We start from the raw sequence: 12,871 nt of genomic DNA, 5'->3' as shown, positions 1-12,871 counted from the left end.
GGATGCAATGTACTCCAGGCTACTGTGGGAGGCGAGGAAGGAGATTGCTCAGCCTCTGGCAGTGATCTTGGCATCATCAATGGGGATGGGAGAGGTTCCAGAGGATTGCAGGTGATGTTCCCTTATTCAAAAAAGGGAGTAGAGATAGCCCCGGAAATTATAGACCAGTGAGTCTTACTTCAGTGGTTGATAAGATGACGGAGAAGATCCTGAGAGGCAGGATATGATTAGGAATAGTCAGCATAGCTTTTCATAAAGTAATGTTTTCGTAAGGTTGTACCTTACGAGCCCGATTGAATTTTTTGAGGATGTGACTAAACACAGATCAAGGTAGAGCAGTAGGTGTAGTGTGTATGGATTTCAGCAAGGCATTTGACAAGGTACCCCATACAAGGCTTATTAAAGTCAGGAGACGGGGATCCAAGGGGACCTTGCTTTGTGGATCCAAAATTGACAGAAGGCGAAATGTGGTCATATTCTGCATGGAGGTTGGTGACCAGTGGTGTGCCCCAGGGAACTGTTCTGCGATCCTTTGATGATTTTTATAAATGATAAGGATGAGGAAGTGGAGGGATGTGTTAATAAATTTGCTTATGACACAAAGGTTGGGGGTGAATAGTGTGGAGGGCTGTCAGAGGTTACAGCGGACCATTGATAGGATGCAAAACTGGGCTGAGAAGTAGCAGATGGAGTTCAACCCAGGTAAGTGTGAGGTGGTTCATTTTGGCAGGTCAAATATGATGGCGGAATATATTATTAATGGTAAGACTCTTGGCAGTGTGGAAAATCATAGGGATCTTGGGGTCCGAGTCTAGAGAGTGGTGAGTGCGTGGAATGGGCTGCTAGCAACGGTGGTGGAGGCAAACACGATAGGGTCTTTTAAGAGATTTCTGGATAGGTAGATGGAGCTTAAAAATAGAGGACTATGGGTAACCCTAGGTAATTTCTAAAGTACATGTTCGGCACAGCATTGTGGGCTGGAAGACCTGTATTGTACTGTAGGTTTTCTATGTTTCTATGCATCCTCCAAACTCAGGACACCAATGCTTATGTTCATCTGATCTGTGTTATCGGCTGGATAATAAATGGGTTAAAGTCACAGACTTAAATAAGAACACTAGTGTTACGTATTCAGGCAACAATAAATATGAGTTTGGCAAGGGTTTTTTATAACAACACGTTTATTAAACACAGAAAACAAACCCCCCAAAAGTAAACAAACACTAACGCAACCGGAAACCAACTGCGGGGCGGCAGCTCAAACAGTTCTTAAAGCGATATTCCAAAAACAGTTCTTTAAAGTGGTATTGCCAAACGTTCGATATGCTCACAGTCCATTTAAAAAAGGAGAGACTTTATAAGACGATTTAAATTCTCTTTCACGTCGCTTGGCTTCGATCCCCGACGTCGAACTTCCAACGAAGAATTTATGAAACGAAACGGCTTAAACGCACCGACCTTTCCTTCCTCACTATCTTCAATCCTTTCTGGTTAAACCCAGGGATTAACACGAAGATAGTCAACGAAATCCTTCCAAATAAGGATCAAACAAAGGTTGAACCCGTTTCACCGTAGAAAGCGATTCTCCTCGATCTTTAACTCCCAAACTTTGATCTTCACTCTCCACTAATTTCTCGAACTAGCAGAATCGTAAAGAACCTGCTGGCAATGACCGTTTAAACTTTAGGCATTAGATAAAAACTTCATCCTTCAACTAAACTGCGTCATCACATTAAATCACGCAGTGGCATGAAGTCAACTTGGCAAATCCAGCCACAAACTGCCCCTCCTCATAAGGGGGGGTCTACCTTTTATAACCTTTTAAAAAAAACCTGTCACATGATCTCTACTGGCGGGAAAATGACGTCACTCCACCATCACAAGACCATCACCTCAAGTCCAGTATAGCTTCAACTCCAGTCACGTGACAAGGGTACCACTTGTGTCATGTGTCACGAGTACGTAACACTAGAAATTCCAGACAATGCCCTCAAAGTCCTATTCAACTGCAGGTTTGCCTTATAATTTTTTTAATTCCAACTTCTAACTTTTTCAAGATTTGATTCAGGTCATTGGTTGAAGCAATAACTTGCTCTCGTCTCAGATGTATAAGGGGCATTTAAGAAACTCTTCGATGGGGAATGGATGAAAGAAAAATGGAGGATTTTGTGGGACAGAAGGATTAGATTGATCTTAGGGTAGGTTAAAATGTTGGCACAACATCTTAGGTTGAAGGACCTGTTCTGTGCTGTGATGTTCTATAACCAAATCTCATACTGTTTTGCCACGGTTTATTGAATTATCACACGATTGCCCACCCATCCTAACTGAACGATGGGTTAAAGAATTATATACAATTCTCCCTGTTTTCTGTTCCTAGAATTTATGTAACCGTTTCCTGCAGCATTGGACATGCTCTCAAAAGTGGGGATTAGGGAGGGATTCTGTAGTCAGCTGTTCTACACAGATATCAGTAGTGCAGTTTAAATAAATGGGCAGAAGGAAGTTTCCTCATCAAATCTGGAGTTAAGAGGAACTTTCCACTCTCCCCTGTTATTTGTGTGCTGCATAGAACCCATTGCCTAATCCAGCAGGAAGAATGAAAGCCATGAGTGAGGTGACATTACCAGGCAGTGGCGACAGACAAGTCAACACCACCTTGTATACAGACAAGATCAACATCTCAAATCAATAAATAATGAAATCTAATCTTCTGAAAAAGGTGACAAAGGATTGGAAGATGTGGAATCCACGGGGGTAGAGTTAAAAAACTGCAAGAGTAAGATGACACTGACGGGAGTTGTTCCTAGGCCTCTGAACAGTGGCGGTGTGGTCTACAAATTATAGTGCAAGATAGAAAAAATGTCAAAAAGGCAATATTACATTAGTCATGGAGGATTTCAATATGTAGATAGATTGGGAAAATCAAGTTGATGCTGGATCCCAAGAGAATTTGTGGAATGCTTCAAAGATGATTTTTTGGAACAGCTTGTAGGACCTCGGCATTTCTGGTTTGGGTGTTCTGTAATAAACTGGATATGATTAGGGTATGCCTAAGGTAAAGGATCCCTTAGGAAACAGTTAATGATAGAATTCACCCTGCAATTTGAGAGGGAGAAGCTAAGGTCAGATGTATCAGTATTGTGGTGGATTAAAAGGAATCATAGATGATTGGAAGGGGACATGAGCAGCAATGGTTGGAGTTTCTGGGAGCAATTCGGAAGCCACAGGAAAAACGCATCCCAACAAAAGAGGAACTATTCTAAAGGCAGGATGATGTAGCCGTGGCTGACAAGGGAAGTCAAAGCCAACATAAAAACAATTGACAGAGTGTATAATTGAACAAAAATTAGTGGGAAGTTAGAGGATTAGGAAAAAATTTTTTAAACCAACAGAAGGCAACTAAAAAAAAAACATAATATCGGAAATAAACCTAAAGTTTTAAAAAATATGCAAACAGTAAAATGAAGTGAGAGTAGATAGTGGACCACTGGAAGATGATGTTGGTAACGGGGGACAAGAAAATGGCGGACAAACTGAAAAAGTTTATATTTTGCATGTCTTCAATGTGGAAGCCACTTGTATGCTGGAGGTTGGAGAGTGTGGAGGGGTAGAAGTGAGTGGAGTTGCTATTACTAAGGAGATGGTGTTTGGGTAACTGAAAGGACCTGGACCTGATGGACTACACCCAGAGTTCTGAAAGAGGTAGCAGAGTAATGGAGGCATTAGTAATGATCTTTCAAGAATCAATAGATTCTGGCATAATTTTGGAGGGCTGGAAAATTGTAAATGTCACTCTACTCTTCAAGAAGGGAGGGAAGCAAAAGAAAGGAAATTATGGGCCAATTAGCCTGACCTCAGTGTTTTGGAAGAATTTGGAGTTGATTGTTAAGGATGTGGTTTTGGGGTTCTAGGAGACACGTGACAAAATAGGCTATAGTCAGCATGGTTTCCTTAAGGGAAAACCTTGCCTAACAAATCTGTTGGAATTCATTGAAGAATTAACAAGCAGGATAGACAAAGGTGAATCAGTGGTTGTACTTCGATTTTTAGAAGGTTTTTGACAAGGTGCCAAACTTGAGGCTGCAAAACAAGATAAGAGCCCAGGGTATTATAGGAAAGATACTAGCTTGGATAGAGCACTGGCAGGAGGCAAAAAGTGAATAAAGAGATCCTTTTTGGATTGGCTGCAGGTGACTAGTGGTGTTCCACAGGGGTCTTTATTGGGACCACTTCTTTTTACTTTGCAGGTCAACAATTTGGATTATGAAATTGATGGCTTTATGGTGAAGTTTGGGGATGAAACGAAGACGGGTGGAGGGGCAGGTAGTATTGAAGAAGCAGAGAGGCTGCAGAAGGACTTGAACAGATTCCAAGACTTGGAGAAATTCCAAAAATCAGAGGTGAAAGTGACTTGGGAAACCTCATGCAGGATTTCCTAAAGGTGAATTTGCAATTTGAATTGGTGGTAAGGAAGGCAAATGCAATGTTACATTTAAAGAAGATGAGAATATAAAGCAAGGGTGTAATGTTGAGTCTATACACTGCACTGGTGAAGCTTCACTTGGAGATTTGTGGACAGTTTTGGACCCCTTATCCAAGAAAGGATGTGCTAACATTGGAAATGGTTCAGAGGAGGATCACGAGGATGATAGGGTTATTATGTGAACAGGGATTGAAGGCTCTGTGCCTGTACTCGCTGGTGTTTAGAAGAATTTGGTGGGGGGGGGGGTGGTGGAGATCTCATTGAAACCTATCAAATGTTGAATGACCTAGATAGAGCGGATGTGAAAAGGATGTTTCCTTTGGTGGAATAAGAGCAGAGGGACAAAAATAGAGGGACATCCGTTTAGAACAGATGAAGATTTCTTTAGCAAGAAGGTGGCGAATCTGGAATTCATTGCCACAGGCAGTGTGGGAGCCAAGTCACGGTGCATTTAAGGCAGAGGCTGATATTTATTGATTAGTCAGGGCACGAAAGGCTGCGGGGAGAAGACAAGAGAATGAGATTGAGAGGGATTAGCCATGATGAAATGGCAGAACACACATGATTAGCCAAATGGCCTAGTTCCTAGGTTTTATGGAATCCGTGTTCTATTTGATCAGCAGCTATGCCAATTTGGGTTGGCATCCAGGGCCTGAGTCAGCTGCAGGAAGAGTGAGGTTATGCTCTTCAATAACTGGCTTGACCAATCCAATGTCCCCTTAACTGCCAAGCCCGAGTACCTGAATGTGCTGGGGATCTGGTTCAGAGGAACTAAGGTGTGTAACAAGAACTGGCTGTAGCGAATCTTGAAGTAAAAATTGGGCTTTTGGAAATGCTGTCCTGTCAAAAACCAGGAAGAACTTGGTTATCAGGTGTTTTGTGTTCTTGGGACTGCTGTACCTGGCGCAGGTATGGCCTTTCCTCACTCCTCTGCTTCGGTAATCACCCGAGACGCTTCCATGTTATGATACACAAGTCTCCTGAGAATGGGGGCAAACACGTACTCAACATTGCCCACATCATGATGACCTCATTCATCTATAGCTGTATGAGTCGGTGTGTGGACCCCAAGTATCTGGACACCAAATATTCTTACCTGCTGAGCTTCTACCTGTCCCTGATATTGCAGAAGCTAGACCTGGACCCTCTACCACACAATGCTGGATGTTACTACACTACCTGTCCTTTTGTGGTATAGTTCTTCCAAGCAAAACATTTCGGGAGAGGGAACAATGGGCTTGTTCCCCAAGCAAGCAGTCCAAACTATCTGATCAATAAGCACCAAGACTTCTCTTGGCTGGCAATGAGAGGTGCCTCCAGTCAGAGCCTTCCTAAGCTGGTGTGGAGATGGATGCAAACGTCTGTGTCCTGGTTCATCCTCAGCAGCTGTGTAACAGATGACTCTCAGATCTACAGGCTGTTCCAGGGGGCACACACTGGATGAAATGGAGAGCTAGGTGGGAAGGGCTAGATCCATCTTGGAGTAGGTTAATGGGTTCGCACAATATGTTTGGAAGAAGGACTGGCACTTGCTGTGCAGTTCTAATGTTCTATGAAGGGTCTCGAGCTGAAATATCAATTGTTCATTTCCCTCTACAGATACTGCCTGACCCAAGGATTCCCTCCAAGTTTGTTTTTCGCTCCATAATCCAATATCTGCAGCCTCGTGTCTCACTAATAAGAATATATGTGCTAGATATATTATGTACACCTCCTCCCTCACTTCCATTCTGGCCTACAAACAGTCCTTCCAAGGTGAAGCAATAATTCACCCGCGAATCTGCTGCTGGGGTCATCTATTGTATTTGGTGCTCCTGGATCCAACCTCCTCTACATCGGTGAGACCCAGCATAAACTGGGGGAATCACTTCATCCAACACCTTCACTTCATCTGCCAGAAGAGGAGCTTCCTGGTGGCCAAATATTTTAATTCTGATTTCCATTCCCGTTCTGATGTGTTGGCCCTCATTGTACCAAGATGTGTCCACCCTCAGGGTGGAGAAGCAACACCTTGTATTGCGTCTGGATAACCTCCAACCTGAAGGCGTGAATGTTGATTTATCTTTCTGGCTAAAAAAACATCCTCCCCTTATTTTTCTATTCCACACACTGGCCTCTTACCTCTTCTCACCTGCCTATCACCACCTCCTTCTCTTTCTCCTATGGTCCACTCTCCTCTCCCATCAGATTCCTTCTTCTCCAGCCCTTTGTCTTTCCAACCCACCTGGCTTCGTTTATCACTTTCTTACTATCCTCCGTACCCTCTCCCCACCTTGTCACTCTGGCATCTTTCCCCATCCTTTCCAGACCCGAAGAAGGGTCTCGGCCTGAAACATCGACTGTTCATCCATTTCCATAGACGCTGCCAGACCTGCTGAGTTCCTCCAGCACGTTGTGTGTGATATTGTGTAGGATCTGGAAGCAGGTTATTACTCCTAGTGTGGGGGACGCTGGTTACTGGAACAACATGTTTCATTCTGACTAGTGTTCAAAAGCAAGTGTGTTTCTCTGATGACGCAAGGTTCCATTGCTGAGAACCCACTATGAGCTGAAAAGAACAATTTCCCCCAAAATTACAATTTAAAACCTTTAGTCTCAGCAGGCCTTGGGGGCCGATTTTCAAAGAGTAGAGAGGGGGAAGTGAGTGGTGACAGATCTTTGACACAGTGAGAGTGGGTGAGAGCTGATCAGCTAATCAGTGAGGAAATTATTGGGCAACTTAGGAACAAGAGGTGACCCTGTGTTTGTAATGTTTGACCTTACCTGAAGGGGAGATGGAGATGGCACTGGTTTTCTCCATAATGATCTCCGCAGGGATTCCTGCTGAAGAGATTCCATTACCCAAGAGCAAAGTCTGGGAGAATATGTGCAAGGTCCAGTTTCTGTAAGTCAGGAATTCTGTAACCCAGGGACCCATTGTGTACTTTTTTTTGTGTTGTTGTGCCTCATGTTACAATTAGTGATGTAAGGGGTATCACACAGATGTCTTGGATATCTTGCCACTGGCCCTCGAGTTCAATTTGTCAATGACCATGTGGTGGCTGCCTGTGTGTTAAGCTCCTCATTAAATAGTCACACACCAGGCATTCTCCATGAAGCGAACAACCCAGTAGGAGAACAACCAACTCAAATCAATGATCATACTACTCCTACCAATACACCACACCATCACTCATAAAGGTCTGGAGGTTACAACTAAATAAAATTAACTGAAGAGACGGCCAAGGGTTTATTGAATATTTCACTAAAAATAGTACGGCTTGCAATGGTGTCCCACAGATCCTTCTTGGAAGTATCTTAAATTGGACCCTCAGCATTTAGTGTGAAATTTAATTACAATATTTAAAGATTGATTTTGTGTTGTGCTTTTCTTTTTACAAACCAGATCCCAAGGCACTGAAATGAAAAACAAAATCTGGTTTTCACAAACCATCCATAAAATCCTTTTAAAAATCCAGTTTGGGGTGCGTAGTACTGGTAGTTCTATGGAACTTGCATCCATTAGCCACAGAAGCTTTGGGGTTGTAATGTTATTGGTGGCCATGCCAACTTCATAGTTCCATACGATCTTCTGTCTTGCTCTGAGGTTCAGGATTTACACCCTCATAAGGTCTCATGTCAGCGTAATGAAACTCTTCTGCCAGCTGTTCCTCTGGAGGTCGTCCAAAGATGAGATTCCTCAGTGCGTAGCCAGTCATGAGGAAGCTGGGGTTATTTGAGGTGAAGAGAAAGGTGGTTTGTAATTAGCTCTTAATACATGGTCAGCACTAACTAAAAAAATTCTCTATTGCCAAAATAAGACACTGGCCATTCGGCCCATCAAGTCTGTTCAGCCATTGGATCATGGCTGCTTAAGAGAGAGATTAGTTTTATTTGTCGAACGTTCAATGGAATATCGAAACATGCAGTGAAATACGTCAGTCTGAGGATAGGCTGGGTGCAGACTGCAAGTGTCATCATGCTTCCAGTGCTAACATAGCATACCCGTAACTTACTAAGCCATACATCTTGGAAATGTGGGAGGAAACTGGAGCACTCCCAGGAAATTCACGGTCATAGGGAGAACATGAATTTCCTACAGGAATTGAACCCTGATAACCGCTGTGCTTCCCTGCTTTATTTTCATTCTCAACCCCATTCTCTTGCCTTCTCCTGATAACCTCTGACACCCTTACTAATCAAAAACCTATCAATCACTGCTTTAAATATACCCAATGACTTGTTCTTCACAGCCGTCTGTGGGCAACAAATTCACTATCCTCTGGCTAAAAAAATTCCTCATCTCTGGTCTGAATGGACGTCCCTCTATTTTGAGACTATTTTGGTCCTCGACTCTCCCATGAATGGAAAACCCTCCCCATTTCCACTCTATCTAGGCCTTTCAATATTCATTGAGTTTCAATGAAATTAAAGTGATTTTTCAGAGAAAGGATACAGATGCAAAAGCTGAGGTGAAAGATAAGCCACAAGAGCAGATTCATACAGATACAGCACCCAAGCACACAAATGGCCATTGCACCCGTCTTTGCTGACCACTAATCATCCACGCTCAGTGGCCACTTTATTAAGTACCTCCTGTACCATGTTCATGGTCTTCTACTGCTGTAGCCCATCCACCTCAAGGTTCGACGTGTTGTGCATTCGGAGATTCTCTTCTGCACACCACTGTTATAACACGTGGTGAAATGAGTTACTGTCAGCTTCCTGTCAGCTTCAACCAGTCTGGCCATTCTCCTCTGACCCCTCTCATTAACACAGCGTTTTTGCCCACAGAACTGCCACTCACTGGATGCTTTTTATTTTCTGCACCATTCTCTGTAAACTCTAGAAACTAGTGCATGTAAGCCCCAGGAAATCGGTGGTTTCTTAGATATTCAAATTGCCCCATTTGGCACCAACAACCTTTCCACAGTCTAAGTCACTTAGATCACATTTCTTCCCCATTCTTATGTTTGGTCTGAACAACTGAACCTCGACCATGTCTCTGTGTTTTTATGCTATTGGCCAATTAGGTACTTCTATTAATGAGCTGGTGTACAGGCCACTGAGTGTATGCACCCCAATGCATTTTATTTTATCACCATCCCATCAACTCCACCCCTATCCTCAACTGCTTATCCAGGGGCAGTTTACAGTGGCCAGTTAACAAACACCTGTGCATCTTTGACATGTCGAAGGAACCAACGTCCCAATGGTCCCAGAAGAACGTGCAAATCCAGAGACAGGACCAGTGGTTGGGATTCAGCCTGATCTCTGGGTCTCTGATGCTGTGCACCACCGTGCCATCTAAACTGGCTCCTGTTCCTTCCCATTCCGACGTGTCTACTCGGGTTGGATAGCCTTCAGCCTGATGGCTGGAACGTTGATAAGAGACAGCCTGCAGGTGCTGGAAATCCGAGCAACACACACAAAAAGCTGGAGGAACTCAGCAGGCCACACTCCATCTATGGAAAGAAGTACAGTCGACGTTTTGGGCCAAAACCCTTCGGCAGAACTGGAGAAAAAGCGCTGAGGAGTAGAGTTGAAAGGTGGGGGGAGAGGAGAGAGAAACACCAGGCGATGGGTGAAACTCGCAGGGGGAAGGATGAAGCAAGGAGTTAGGAAATTGGTGAAAGAGTCAGAAGGCCTTATAAGAAAGAAAGGGTGGGGGGGAGGAGCACCAGAGGGAGGTGATGAGTGGGCAAGGGGATAACATGAGAAAGGGACAAGGGGTTGGGAAGTGGTGAAGGGGAGGGGTGGAGGCATTACTGGAAATTTGAGAAATTGATGTTTATGCCATCAGGTTGGAGGCTACCCAAACGGAATACAAAGAGGAGTTCCTCCATCCTAGGTAATGGCCTTATCTCGACAGCGGAGGAGGCCATGGATGGACATATCGGAATGGGAATGGGAAGCAGAATTGAAATGGGCGGCCACTGGGAGACCCCACTTGTTCTGGCAGACAGAGCGTAGATGCTCGGCGAAGTGGTCTCCCAATCCATGTCGGGTCTCACTGATATACAAGAGGCCGCGCCATTTCCCATCCCCTTGTCTGTCTCTCATGTTATCTCCTTGCCCACCCATTGTCTCCTCTCCCCACCTTTTTTCCGTGGCCTTCTGTCTCTTTCAGCAATCAACTTTCTAGCTCTTTGCTTCATCCCTCCCCTCACCTCACCTTTGAAATCTACTCCTCAGCCGTTTCTCTCCAGTCCTGCTGGAGGGTTTCAGCCCAACACGTTGACTGTACTTTTTTCCATTGAATGCTGCCCGGCCTGCTAGGTTCCTCCAGCATTGTGTGTGTGTTGCTGGAACACTGATTTCTCCAACTTTAGGTAATTTCTTTGCCCCCTCCCTCCTCCTTTTTTCATTCCCTATTCAATTACCCTCTTGCGCTTTCTCCTCACCTCTCTGGTTCCCCCCTCCCTTCCTTTTCTTGCATAGTCCACTCTCCTCTCCTATCCGATTCCTTCTTCTACTGCTCTTCCACCTATCCTCTCTCAGTTTCTTACTTCATACAACCTCCCCTATTTGCCCATCTTCCCCCTCACCTGGTCCCACCCCATCACCTTCCAGCTTGTACTCCTTCCTCTCCCCACCTCATTATTCTGGGCTCTGCACCCTTCCTTTCCAGACCTGATGAAGGGTCTTGGCTTGAGACGTTGACTGTTTATTCCCCTCCATAGATGATGCCTGACGTGCCGAGTTCCTCCCGCATTTTGTGTGTGTTGCTCTGGATTTCCAGAATCTGTTGTTGTTTAGGATTTCCTGCTCCTATGATTTTATGGGTGACTGCACTCCAGCTCCAGAGCTGCTTTGAAATACCCACCTCCGTCGGAAGATGTAGTGCTTTTTCTGTGCAAATCTGATCAGTCTCTCCAGCATGGTTGAGTTCCTCCTCCTCTCGTACTCCTCCTGCCTCCTCTGCCGGCGCACGAAAGCCGCGAGAGTCGGGTCCGTGACGTTGCTGCTCTCCACACTTCCGTTCAGGATGGTTCGCAGCTCAGGTGGAATGTCTCTGGTGTCTGAAGGCAACGCGAGAGATGATTACCAGCGATGACGTGTTTCCACTTGGAAACAAGTAAAGGGAGAAGTCTAAATATTGGAAAGTGAGTTAAACAAGCCCTCCAGCCCAACTTGTCGTTACTGACCAAGATGTCTAACCAAGCAAATACCATTTGCCACATTTGGCTCACAATCCCTCTCAATCTTTATATTGCCCATGTATCTGTCTTCTAAACATTGTAAATGTACCTGCCTCTATAGCTTCCTCTGACAGCTCGTTCAATATACTCTGTGTGGGAAAAGTTGCTCCTTGGTAAAGAGTAAGGGGAACATACTTAACGATTAAAGATTAGCTTTATTTGTCACATGTATATTGAAATATATAGTGAAATGTGTCGTCTGTGTCAGTAACCAGCACAGTCCAAGGATATGGTGGGAGCAGCCCACAAGTGTGGCCATTCTTCCGGCACCAATGCAGCGTGCCCACAATTTACTAATCCTTACTAACCTGTACATCTTTGGAATGTGGGAGGAAACCGGAGCACCACGAGGAAACCCACACGGTCAACCGGTAGGACTCCTAATAGACAGCGGTGGGAAGCGATCGCCAGCACTGTAAAGCGTTTATGCCACCCTGTCACTTTGGGTGGGCTTTGACCGGCTTTCAAAATTACTGCTCCATAATCTGAAGGAAAGATGTTGTCCTAGAGAGATACAGCATGAAAACAAGGCCTGTCTAGGTCTTGCTGGTCATGTACCCAGCGAGCAAAACAGAGAGTGCCTTTTATAAACCAAGATTGAATCAGGGGTTCCCAACCTGGGGTCCACAGACCCTTTGCTTAAAGGTATGAGTCCATGGCATAATGAAGGTCAGGAACCCCTGGATCAGAGGGCATGTGCTATAAAGAAAGCTGGTACAAACTTGGGTTGTTTTCTCTGGAGTGACAGAGGCTGAGGGGAGATCTGATAGATGTTTATAAGATTTTGAGGGGCATACTGTAGATAGAGGCCTGTCAGAAGACCAACCCTACATGAGAGGTGTAAACAGGTAAGGCCAGCCAGCCAGGCTCTGGTGAAGCTGTACAAGCCGGTCCTATGTACAGTGGATTACAGAAACATTGATGAACTCCAACCAGACCATCGACTTCAGATGACGGAGATGAGAGGTCAGCAATGGCCTATTGCTCCACTGGGAGCTAATGACCAAGAAGACGACAACGACAGTAGATAGAGTAGACACACATTATTTCTCTCCCTCCCCACCTCCCCCCCACCCCCCCCACCGCCTCCCGGGGCTGAAATGTCTAATACCAGAGGGCATGCATTTAAGGTGAGAAGGGTTAATTTCAAAGGAGACATGAAGGGCAATTTATTTTAAACACAGAAGGGTGGGTGTCTGGAATG

General features: G+C 44.8%; 1 protein-coding gene across 1 annotated transcript in view; it reads right to left on the bottom strand.

The window, feature by feature from the left end:
* Positions 1-7,696: 7,696 nt before the first annotated feature.
* The window catches only part of ggcx (gamma-glutamyl carboxylase), a 68,562-nt gene continuing 63,387 nt past the window's right edge, over positions 7,697-12,871 (bottom strand). Inside the window, exons 14-15 of the mRNA XM_059964050.1 lie at positions 11,292-11,487; positions 7,697-8,191 (exon numbers count right to left, since the gene is read on the bottom strand). Of these exons, the coding sequence (XP_059820033.1) occupies positions 8,038-8,191; positions 11,292-11,487 (350 nt within the window). The 3' untranslated portion in view covers positions 7,697-8,037. The remainder of the gene's footprint in view (positions 8,192-11,291; positions 11,488-12,871) is intronic.

This window comes from Hypanus sabinus, chromosome 1, assembly GCF_030144855.1.
Source record: "Hypanus sabinus isolate sHypSab1 chromosome 1, sHypSab1.hap1, whole genome shotgun sequence".
In the NCBI taxonomy this organism is placed as follows: domain Eukaryota; kingdom Metazoa; phylum Chordata; class Chondrichthyes; order Myliobatiformes; family Dasyatidae; genus Hypanus; species Hypanus sabinus.
Note: the sequence above shows the minus strand (reverse complement) of the source record. Positions and strands in the feature narration are given on the sequence as shown.